The sequence below is a fragment of the Penaeus chinensis genome, chromosome 36 (genome assembly GCF_019202785.1).
Source record: "Penaeus chinensis breed Huanghai No. 1 chromosome 36, ASM1920278v2, whole genome shotgun sequence".
Classification (NCBI taxonomy): Eukaryota; Metazoa; Arthropoda; class Malacostraca; order Decapoda; family Penaeidae; genus Penaeus; species Penaeus chinensis.
This window is the reverse complement of record NC_061854.1, coordinates 2,195,340-2,207,839: the sequence shown is the minus strand read 5'-3', so window position 1 is coordinate 2,207,839 and position 12,500 is coordinate 2,195,340. Positions and strand designations below refer to the sequence as shown.

Sequence of the window (12,500 nt, the reverse complement as noted above, 5' to 3'; positions counted from 1 at the left end):
AGGAGAAGAGAGTGAGATTAAGTTAGGAGAGAGAGATAGAGAGAGAAGAGAGAGAGGGGAGAGAGAAGAGTGAGAGAAGGAGAAAGTTAGAGAGAGAGAGGAAGAGAAGAAGAAGAGAGAGAGAAGAGAGAGAAAGGGGAGAGAGAAGAGAGAGGAGGACAAAAGAAGGAGATTTAGATGAGAGAGAGAGAGAGAGAGAGAGAGAGAGAGAGAGAAAAGAGAGAAAAACTAGACAACAAAGAAAACACAACAAAAAAGTAAAAAAATATAAAAATCCAATTGGGAAAAAGAAAAACCCAGGAAATAGGATGGGGAAAGGGGAGGGAGGGGTGGGGGGGGGGAGAGGGGGGGGAAGGGGGTCGGGGGAGAGAGAGGAAGAAAAGAAGAAGAAGAAAACAACACAGATCAAAACAAGACCAACACCCTTCTCTCTTATCTGGACTGTTTTGGTCGTTTCCTGCAGGTTTTGAGAAAACCCCTGATTTAAAATTTTTTTTTTTCAAAATCTTATCTAATCTTTAATCATTCCAATTTTTTTTTTTTTGGTTGAAAAAAAAAAAAAAACAAAATGTTAAAAAGGCTAATAGCATTAAATATTGATAATGTAACAGTGTATTGATTATTATTATTATTTTTATTTATTATTATTATTATTTTTATTTTATAATTATCATTGCTGTTGTTGCTGTTGTAATTGTTATTTTTTACCCTTTTTTTGTTTTTTTTATTATTATTTCATAATTATCTTTTATCATCCCCAAATTTTTATGTATATAAAAATAATATTATAGATATATATAAATATTTATATTATTTATTTATTTATATATGTTTTTTAAAAGCTTACGATCGATGTGAACATTTTGTGTGTGTTATATATATATATATATAATATAATATATATAATAATATTTATTAAAATATATATAAAAACAACAAAACCCCAACACCACACACCAAACGACAAAACAAACAACACAACACACCCCACACCCCTAAAAATAAAATATTATATTATTATTTTAAATATATATATAATTTATAACATTGCCCGATGCGTACACAAATAAATTGTTAAATAAAAATAAAAATATATATAAAATATATTTGTATAATATATACTATATAAAAAATAAATATATATATATAAATATATATGCACAATATAAATTTGTATCGGATAATGTTCTTATATCTTATCTATATCAAAATACTTATATAATAAAAAATTACACCACTTTACAATTATACACATTCAAAAATATAAATATGAAATCCCTTTTACGCCGAGCCCCCCCTCCGCAGAAGATTCCAGTCAAAGAGGCTCTGGAAATGGCTTGTCTGGGACGTCAGTGGCTCCTGCTGCTGACCTTCTCCGTTCTTGGTTAGTTCCTCTCCGATTCCTTTGTTTGAAATTTTTTGAAGAAGGAAAATTAAAAAAAAGGAAAGAAAGAAAAAAAGTGGTGTTGAGGGCGTTTTATTATGAAAAAAAAGTAAAAGAGCAGAAAAAAGTTTTTTTTCAGAAATGAAATCGTATGAAAAAACCCCCTTTTTTTTTTTCGTTTTTTTGGGTTTGGGGGGGGGGGGGTAAGAGAAAGTGGATGAAAGAAAATTGATTGATCTGAGTTTTTCTTTTTTTCCTGAGATTAGATTTAGCATAATGTCTTGCTTCACATATCATTTTGGATGCATCGTAACGTCTAGTGTATTGCCATCTCTTCTATCTCCTCATTCAGTGAATAAATGCTATCCCAGAATTTCTTTAAAAGAAGATTAAACCTTTTTCGATTATATCTTTTCCCCCTTTGGAAGTCCTGTCATTTTCCACGTTTCACAGATGACTCGTTAGCATTGATGAATTCCTTGTAAATAAAGTCGTATATTTTGGATATAGAGGTCAGAAATGCCTACCCAATCCCAGTGCAAATAAACGGTTATTGAAAATCCTTATTCTTGTGAATTTGAAAAGGAAAGCTTAAGCGTAAAAAAAAACAAGAAAGGTAAATATATTGTCCACTGAAAAAAAAAAAAAAAAAAAAAAGTTTTCAAAAAAAAAAAAAAAAAAAAATCCAACTTTTCCCCGACAAAACCAAATTTATAATTCTTCCTTTTTTTTCCCTTTTATTTTTTCTTTGTATTTAATTTTTTTTTCTTTCTTTTTTATTCATTTTTTTTTTTTCCTTTTTTCCTATTCCACTTTCTTCTAAAAAAAAAAAAAAAAAAAAAAAAAAAAAAAAATTCTAGTTTTTACGTCGCCAAATTTCCCGTCAGGAGGGGGCCTTTTTTTCCGCCCAAACCCTGTGGCCCTGAGTGGATTGAATGCAAGACGAAGGGCTTCTGCGTCAAAATGAGTGAGGTTTGCAAAAGGCCGAGCGGGAAAATGCAAACGACGTTCGATGAGAGCCCAGACTTTGGTTTTCAAAAGGTTTAAAGGGTTCCCTTTTGGGGGAAAGGGTTTTTTGAAAGATGAATAACTAGTACAACCCCCCTAGCCACACACACCAACACCACACACACACAAACACACACAACTAGCACACACCCCCCCACACACACCAACCCCACACACAAACACACAAAACACACACACAACAAAACCCACCACACAAACCACACACCACACAAACACACCCAAACACACACACAAAAAAACAAACACACACACAAAAAAGGCCAAATACCGTTTCGCCTTCAAGTGCCGTCGCCTCTCTCAGATCATTCTCAAAATCTTTCCATTTTTGGGGGTTTTAAATTGGAAGTTTCGATTTCAACTGCACAGTGTCTCCCCGAGTGCCCTAAAAAGCTCCTGTGGGTTTTTTTTTCAAATTTTGCAGCCCAAATGTGGTGACCGTGGGGGATCCCAAAAGGGTTCGAGTAAAGTCTAATTTGCGACTATTATTTTTCTAGCTTACAGTATCTGTCTATCTGTCTGTCTATACATTCTTCTTCTTCATAATCATCTTTTTTCTCCTCTCTTCTTCTTCTTCTTTTTTCCTCATAAAAAAAACCCTCCTCGCCTTCTCCTCCCCTCCTCTCATTCTCTCTTTTCCTTTTTTTCTCTAATCTCTTTTCTCTCCTTTCCTCCTCCTTCTCTCCTGTAGGTTTCTTTCCCTTTCCCAAATTTGGTGGGGTCCCAAGGCTTTGGGGGAAAATTTAAATTTGAACTAATTTTTTTCCTGACTTACAGTATCTGCCCTTTTCTGTCTTCTATACATTCTCTTTTCATATTCATCTTTTTCATCTTCTTTTCTTTTTCCCTCTTTTTCTTCCTTCTTTTTTCTTCTTCTTCTTCACCCCCCACCTCTTCCTCTTTTTCTTTTTTTTTCTTCTTCTTCTTCTTCTTCTTTTCTTCTTCTTCTTCTTCTTCCCCCTTTTTCTTCTTCTTCTTTTTTCCCTTCTTTTTTCTTTTTCCCTCTTTTCCTCCCTCCCCTCCTCCTCCCCCTTTCCCCTTTCTTCTTTCTCCTCCTCCTTATCTTCTTCTTTCTTTTCTCCCCTTTTCTCTTCTTTTCCCTTCTTTTGTTTTGTTTTTCCCCCCCAAACTTCTAAAAGATGACTTTTGATCTTGTGAAGCTGTTTCCAATCAAGATTACCACCGAATCTTTGCTCATGAGATTTGATTCAACGTAAGCGTATTAAAACCATATTCATATTTTGGGAAAAAAAAAAAAAAAAAAAAAAATAGAGAAATATGCAATAAAAAACATGACTGAATTAGAAATATTATTTTTACCATTACTTTCACATATAAAATGTTCTTGCAGATGGTGTACGAGAGGCGTATTATTATCGCCGATGACGTCATTTCATTGTGTGAGTAAGGGCAGGGCAGTGGGCTTAGTATTATTAACAGCATTTTAACCTCATTAAAAAAAAAAAAAAAAAATGATTTACCATTTATTATTTGTTAATTTATTATCACTGTACATTGAGGGCTTAGTCGCCATGGAGTCAACCTTTACCTTTTTCATTGACTTTTCGGAAAGATGCTTTTTCATCTTTATTGCTATTAGTATTCTAATGACATTAGAGTAATCATGATGCGAATAATGATATAATACCGATAGTAATGGCATGAAAAAGTCATCTTTTCAAAAATTAACGGAATGGGTGGAGGAGGGGGACACGTGGAGCCATCTATGGGCAATAAAATTCACAAAATGCAACAGTGGACAGTCCGTGTAGCCGCAGCTGTTGTGGGTAATATAGTACTAGTATTGCTAATATTTCCGATGAAGATATGTATAGACGAAGCTGCTGTGAAGGTTCATTCTCATTCATACTTTTTTCTATATTTGTCGCAATGAATGCTGTTCGGTATTAGCATCAGTGGTCACTCACACAGACATACATTTGCAGGCAGTATAAACATATATTTGCATATACATTAGCTTGCAAATACACACACACTTGCACACACACACACACACACACACACACACATACACACACACACACACACACACACACACACACACACACACACACATATATATATATCATGATAATAATATAATATATATATTATCATATATATATATAACATGGTAAGAGGATCGGAAACAAAGACCCACCTATGATGTTCCTTGCTCTTATGATCGTAAAATGGTTCTCTCGGCTGTAAAAGACTAACTTAAGAAAACGACGAAGAGGCCTAAAATACAGCTGTTTTATATTTGTTTCGCCCAAGTTCTCCATTCGTGGAGATGGCCCTCTCCTTTAGCCGGGCGAGAGAGCGAGCGAGTGAGAGTCAGGTCGTTCTGGTCTGTGAGTCTACGGAAAACAACACGGAATAGTCTTTATTTATTTTTATTTTTTTTTTTAAAGTCTACAATTAGTATTAAAATAACGAAATTAAAAGCTAATCATCACGATCATCCTTTACGCACTCACACATCATTCATACGTATCGACATTAGGTAAAAAATGACAATAATAAAAGAAAAGAAAAGAAAAGAAAAGAAAAGAGAAGCAAGGAACAGAAAAGAAAACAACAGAACAGAACAGAAAATAAAAGGTAAGAAAAGATAAGAAAAGAAATACATGTATCAAAAAGGACCCTAGTTTTAAAGATCTAAGTAGATTTACTTCCTGCCTTCGCCTTCACCCACTCCCTTCCAGCCGGAGATCTGCTGAAGACGGCTGTGAACGCGACACTGACTTCCAAATCGGGTTGTCCCATGCTCTACGAACGTATTGGAAATCACTGCCTGGCGTTCTTCTCACTCTCGAAGGTAAGTGTGAATATTTCTCGTTATTTTTTGTTTTTTCTTATTAAAACATACTAAAACAAAAAAAAAAACAAAAAAAAGAAAAAATAGGTTTTCGTTTTTCTCGTGTGATTTGTAGAAGTCACTTAATTAAACGTATTTAAGGAAAAAAAAAAAAAAAAAAACTATACGTTTTTCGCATTAATAATTTTTTCTTATCATTTTTCGCGGGCAATTCGCAGAACTCCCTAAGTGATAGGTACTAAAAACAAAGATAAAAAAGAAGAAAACTCTCATTTATATCACGTGATTTTACATCATTCCTTTATCAATACGCATTAAAGAAAAATAAACGGTCTCTTGTTTGTTTTTTTTCTCTCTTTTTTAAGTGATTTCTTTAACTTCGACAGAACATAACTGAATTTGATCATAGTTTGTCGACCAGTTATTAATGCATATATCATAGGTTACTTAAAAGTTATTATTATTATTTTTTATTAGAACTTTTAAATATATTACGAATATGGCTGTGGAATTCCTGTGTTAGAATATTTATTCCTGGTTTTCATATTTTGCAAGGTGTAATATTGTTTTTATTTAGATTTTGTATATCCAAGAAATAGTGAAACAAAGACATGCTGAGTAGCGTAAAAACACACACACATAACCCATACATGTACAAACATATCGTGTAACGAAGGGCGGTTGAATAATGATAATAATAATGATAATATTTAATTACACACACACACACACACACACACACACACACACACACACGCAAACACATATCTATATATATATATATATATATATATACATAAACACACACAGATAGATAGATAGCCAGACTGATAGATATCATACGTACATACAAAAACAATTCCGCATTGTTTTCAACGCTTTAGACACGCATACTTGGCATGACTCAAGCGTGTGTCCGCATGCTGCAGGTGCCGTGGCCGGAAGCGAGGCAGTTTTGCAAGTCCATTTTCGGCGACCTTGTGACCCTGAACAACGTACAAGATTTCGTGCAAGTTATACAACATATTAAAGCTGCCCGTAAGTGTTGACGTCTTTGAGGTATCCAATAGGAAAGTTTTTTTACTGTTATACAATGCACGGCGTATTTTTTTTTTTCTTTTTCTTTTTTTTACATTATTAGTGAGAAACGTGCCTTGTATTATTATTGTTATCACTATTATTATCTTGTTTTTTTTATTATTGTTATCATGATTTTTTTATATTATTATCATTATCATGAGGTTTTATTATTGCTATTATTATTATTATTATTATTATTATTATTATTATTACCATGATTTTATATCATTGCTATTATTATTATTATTATTATTATTATTATTATTATTATCATTATTGTCTTTATTATCATTACCATCATCATCATTATTATTATCATCATTATCACTATCATTTTATTCAACAGGTCTTTGCTCTTGATCTGATAAGCACATGACACAGACGCAACGTACTATACAAGGAATAATTCTATATATATATCTGAATCAACGTTACAGTATTAACGACAGATTTCTGGATCGGCGGCAGATATGACATGGATGTGAACTCGTGGGCGTGTGTTGCTGAAGACACACCCATGCCTGGGTTCTCCATACTGGGGCGAGAAGTAGTAGTTATGATTTGCGTAGTTCTAGCTTCGCCCGGGCCTTCTAAATATGGCCCGGCCTGTGTCAGCTTTTTTCGGCTGTCTCATTTGGTTGTCTGACACTCGGTGCCTACCATGGCGGTGGGACTGCCAGCAGGCGCTCCTGCCGCCATGGTGCAAGCATATCGCACAACCTCTTTACCAGCACGGCGGCTGTTGTGGGCGGTCCATGTCTCAGGAATTGTGTATGCTCACAATTCTCTAAGTAGTGAACTAGTGTGGCGTTCGGCTCGCCGCAGTGCATGCAGCAGCTCTCTCCGCGTTCAATTGTTGTAATAATCTGCCATGCACAGTGGTAACCTAGGCGCATTCTGTGAAGAATGACTTCGGTACCTCTGTTGCTTACTTCAGAGAGTGCCAGTGGTTCAGAGCCTGTGGCGTCTGAGTACCAGCTGGCCGAGGGAGAGGTTCTCGTTTCCTCTCTGTGAAGCTGCCGGAGGAAGGTACGACCGTCCAAGGCACTCTTCTCCTTCAGTAATTTTCGGCTTGGTTTTATCGTCATGGGATTTGGGGGCATACCCCTGCCAGCGACCGCTAGTCTGTCAGCAAGCTCGTTCCCTCTGATGCCGATGTGGCTTGGGACCCAGTTGATGATAATTCTTCTACCCTGAGCAAGAATTCTCAATGCCATTGTGGGAATCGTGGTCAGTAGGTAGATGTTGTCTGTGGGTGAGCTGTGCTGAAGACAGTCAATGGCTGCCCTGGAGTCTGTGTGTATGACCACGTGTCCTTCCCTTAGGGATGCGTGGGCTAGGGCTCCCATGTTTGCAACTGCCTCTGCCTGTAGCAAGGAGGCGTTGTCTGTTACCCTCATGGATCGCGTGGCATCCCTTGCTGCAAAGCCGGCACCTGCAGTGTGGCTCAAGGGATCGACCGATCCATCCGTGTAGTATGTTCTACTACCCGTAGGAGTGATGGCTGCAATGACCCTCTGGACTTCTGCCTTTAGGCTAGGCGTGGGGTATAGGCTCTTTTTCATTGACAGGTTCATTATATTGAACTCTATCAAGCTCTGTACCCACGGCGGGGCTTCGGCAAAGTCGGGGTGGTGGGAGTCCATGCCCTTAGCAAGTAGCTGTTCTTTGAGCTGATGGCGTATCAACACCCTAGCTGTGTGAGACAGCCAGGAGTTATTTTCAAAGAGCTCGTTGTCTTGTTCGAGGCGTCTGACTAATTTTTGTCTTAGGCTTGTGTTCCTGGGAGCCTGGATGACCTTTGACAGGAACTGTGTTGCCATTAGATCGATTCGTGAGTCCAGGGGGAGAAGGTTTGCCTCCATCTGGAGGTTGAGGACCTTCGTCCATTTCAGGGCACCCAGAATGATCCTGGCGGCTTCATTATGGACTGTCTCTAATTTGTCTGTGCTTTTTCTTGGCGGCAATTAGAGCGACTGAGGCATAGTTCACAACGGGCCGGACACATGTACATAGAATGATCTTAGTACTTTGTGTCTGGCCCCTATGCGTCTCCCAGTCATTGCTCTCATGACAGACAGTCTTGCTTTGGTTCGGTCAACCAGGAACTGGACCTCCTTCTGGAAGGAGAGGGTCCGGTCTATCCTTACCCCAAGGTATAGGTAGTCCTGGACCCATTCTAATTCCACTCCCTGGATTTTCAGTCTTGTGCCTCGAACTCTCTGTCTCAGAGCCATGGCTTTGGATTTGGCTGCAGAGATCTTTAGTCCTGTCCTACAACACTCCTCGGACACGAGTTCCAGACAACGCTGTGCTTTATTCTGGCTGCGTGGTCCAGTGGAGGTGATAACGAGTTTGTCTGCATACGAGATGATTTTACACCCCACTGGGAGGTTTATGTTGAGGATGCAGGACATTAAAGTGTTAAATAGGGCTGGACTGAGAACCCCACCCTGTGGCGTTCCATTTTCGAGCAGCATGTGCTGTGATAGGTGACCCTGGAATTTGACATTGGCAGTCCTGTTCCTGAAGTAGTCACCTATCCAAGCCAAGAGTTTTCCTCTGATTCCCTTCTGGATCAGGCTTTCCTGAATGGCAAGAGGACTTGCTAGTTCAAAAGCCTTCTCCAGGTCAAGGAATACCACCACAGCTGGGCCCTTGCTGATTGTGCTTAAGAGCGTGGCTATGCTGTGTGCTGTGTCCTGTGCCCCTTGTGAACCCGTGGAGGTGTTCGTGCGGGGGACCCATTTTCCATTGGAGCCGGTTTAGTACCATCCTCTCCGCCGTCTTGGCCAGGCAGCTGAGCAGAGAGATGGGGCGGTACTTCCCCGGCTCCTTTGGTTTTGGGACGGGAACTATGGTAGCCCTCTTCCAACTCTGGGGTAGAGTGGAAGTTTCCCAGGACTTGTTGATAGGTTGCAAGAGTGCACGCTCACCTGCTAGTCCTAGGTGGGAGATAATGGGGTACGAGATCCCATCAGAGCCCGGGGCTGTGTTGGAACTGGTTTTATAGGCTTTCCTTAGTTCCCTCAGAGAAAAGATAACGTCTGAGTTATCGGGTTCGGCTGCCCTTTCTCTGATCTGAGCAAGTCTGTCTGGCTGTAGACACTCTTGTCTTGCCCTCAGCTCGGCTGGCAGGCTGTTGCTGCTTTTTCTCGCAGATAACTCGTGCACCAGTCTGTTTGCGTCCGCTTGGGGGTCGTGATGCGTGCACCTCGGGGCTGAGCGGCTGGTAGCTCGCCTGACCCATTGCCACAGCTCTGAAAGGGTGGTTTGGTGGTCGAAGGACTCACACCATTCTAGCCACTTTTCCTGCTTGACTCTGTTGGCAGTTTCATTGGCATCCGTGACAGCCTCCCTTAAGAGAGATAAGTTGTCAGGGGTTCTTTGCCTTCGGAATAGTTTTGGGCACATGTTCACCCTGTGGTTGACCTCCCTGATCTCGTCGTTGAAATACCAGGCGTGTTTGTGACTTCTGGACCAAGGCCGAGTTTTGGTTATGGTCAGTGAGGCTGCTTCATTAATGGCGTTTAGCAGGCTGGCTTCAAGCACTTCCACATTTTTGTTTTGTGGGGGATCATTGCATCTCAGACAGAGGGCCAAGGCATTTTGAAATGCCTGCCAGTTGACCTTATCTGTTTTCCATCTTGGATTCGGTCTTAGGATTTCGGTTGGGCCAGCATCCATAAGGATAGTTACAGTGCCATAATGGTCACTTGTGACGGTCTCATCGACACACCAGCTAATCCTCCCCACCAGAGTCGCAGTGGCCAGGGTGAGGTCTAGGACCCCTTCTCTGACATGCGTTGGCTCTTGGGTGTTGAGGAGAGCGATCTCAGGGAATTTCTCTAGCACGTCGGCTATGTGATAGCCAGTCGCATCCGGTGCCCGGCAGGGAGCCAGGATTAGGGTGGTGTGCATTGAAGTCTCCCCCTATGATCACTCGGTCGTGTGCAGCAAAAGCACAGACCTGTCTGATGTCTAAGCTTCTACAGCCTGGCCGGCTGTACACGTTGTACAGTTTGAGGGGCCCCCCGGCCAGGTGAATCTCGATGGCAAGGGATTCAACATCGTCTCCACAGTGCGATGCATCAGCTATTGTGGAGCAAGGGATTGTTGCTCTCACAAGGGTGATCAAGCCTCTCTTGCCAGGTGTTCGTGGCAGTGTGAAGACATGATACCCTGAGAAGCGAACAGTGTCCACTGTTAATCCTGGAGCATGACAACGTCAATGTTTCTTGATCGCACTACTGCTTGGAGAAAGGCGTTCCTTGCAGAGAAGCCATTGATGTTCCACTGTAGGATGCTTAGGTGGTGTGTCATGATGTTACTCAGTGATAGTTACATCAGAGACATCGTCGGAGTCTGACAACTCCATTGCGAGGTCCTCGCTGGTTGAGGGCTCCTCGTCTGTTGTCAGGCTATCCTTGGGTCCACTGGGGGGTGGAGAGCCTTTGGTAGCTCTGACTTTAGTTGGTTTGGCTTTTCTCTCAGGCTTTTTCTGTGTCTTTTTCTTGGCTGGGCCTTGCCTGGGCAAGGTCAACGTGCTCTGGCTCTGGCTGCACAGATTCAGCCTGTTTTGGCTCTGCCTGTGAAGGCATGGCCTGGTTTGGAGTGGGGAGGGGAGTCTCGTCCTGGTGTGAGGGTGGGGCGTGTTTTGCTCTCTCCAGCTTTCTTACCTTCAGGGCTGCGACAGTCTGGGTCATTGCCGTCATGGCGACCGAAACTGCCTTCTCGGCCTCCTCACTCGACCTCCCCAGGGCTGTTGCTACTGCTGTGACAACAGCAGTCAACAGGAGAGTCATATCGTCCTCGTCAAAGAGGAGATGATCATTTGTTGGGGAGGTTTTTGTGGTTCTCTTAGAACCTTTTTTCTTTAGGTTCTGTTTCTGCACCTTTGGCATTGTCGGCTGGGGGGCGGCTTCCTTCCTCTTAGGAGGTCGGGAGGCCTTTTCGCTTTTCTTCCTTCCCCAGACGTGGGTGCCTGGGGGGGCAGGAACAAAGTCTGGTCGCTTTTGAGCAACCTCTTGTGCGACCAGACTTTGTTCCTGCCCCCCAGGCACCCACGTCTGGGGAAGGAACAAAAGCGAGAAGGCCTCCCGACCTCCTTATTATCACTACCATCATCATCATTATTATTATCATCATTATCACTATCATTTTATTCAACAGCTCCTTGCTCTTGATTTGATAAGTACATGGCACAGACGCAATGTACTATACAAGGAATAATCATATTTATATATCTGAATCAACGTTACAGAATTAACGACCGATTTCTGGCTCGGCGGCAGATATGACATGGACGTGAACTCGTGGGCGTGGGTTGCTGAAGACACACCCATGCCTCTGGGTTCTCCATACTGGGGCGAGAAGTACGTGTCACCGGTTTATATACTCCGTCCAGTATCAGGAAAAACAAAAACTGGCAACTCACGTGGCTTATTCCGATTCGCCAACTTGCCAGAAAAAAAGATAAATGATAATAATAAAGAATAATAAGCACAAAATGGTGTAAAGCAATGGAAAGATAGAGATTGTATATGAATGTTATAAATACCAAACACACGTGAAAATGAGATTAATTGTCGGCTAAATAAAATGAAAAAGAGACTCTGCGAATCGGAATCTTTAGTGAGTTGCCAGTTATTTTTTTTTTCCTGGAATAGAACATGCATTTCATGATATTTTTTGTGATTGTTGCTATTACTATTGCTTTTGCTGTTATCGTCATTATGATCATTCCTCTGTCTTGTTGATTTTGTTGTTATTATTGTAATTATTATTGCTTTCATTATTATTAATCAGTATTATATCATCATCATTATTATTGTGATTATCATTAGCATTGTTGCTGTTGTTATTGTTGTTATTGTTATTATAAGTATAGCTATCATATCGTTATTATTATTAGTCATTATATATTATCATCATTGTCATTATCATTATCATTATCATTATTATTTTACATTATAATTACTATTGTCACTATCATCATTATCGATATCAGAATCATTATAATTATTTTGATTACTAATATTATCATCATTAGTATTATTGTTGTTGTTATTTTTAATATTAATGTTGTCGTCATAATTATTATCATTCTTTTATTATTATTGTTATTATTATTATTATAATTATCATTATCATTATCATTATCATTTTATTTTTATTGTTATTATTATT

The 12,500-nt window shown here is 40.0% G+C and overlaps 1 protein-coding gene across 3 annotated transcripts in view; it reads left to right on the top strand.

Moving 5' to 3' along the window:
* Nucleotides 1-3,645: 3,645 nt before the first annotated feature.
* LOC125045103 overlaps nt 3,646-12,500 on the top strand; it is a 10,733-nt gene continuing 1,878 nt past the window's right edge. The window contains exons 1-4 of one of the 3 annotated variants that reach the window (XM_047642211.1): nt 3,646-3,810; nt 5,119-5,231; nt 6,116-6,269; nt 6,749-6,988. In XM_047642211.1, the coding sequence (XP_047498167.1) occupies nt 3,750-3,810; nt 5,119-5,231; nt 6,116-6,269; nt 6,749-6,957 (537 nt within the window). In that variant the 5' untranslated portion in view covers nt 3,646-3,749 and the 3' untranslated portion in view covers nt 6,958-6,988. Of the gene's footprint in view, nt 3,811-5,118; nt 5,232-6,115; nt 6,270-6,748; nt 6,989-11,574; nt 11,687-12,500 lie in introns of those variants that run through there. The other 2 variants (XM_047642210.1, XM_047642209.1) reach the window with 2 other exon arrangements.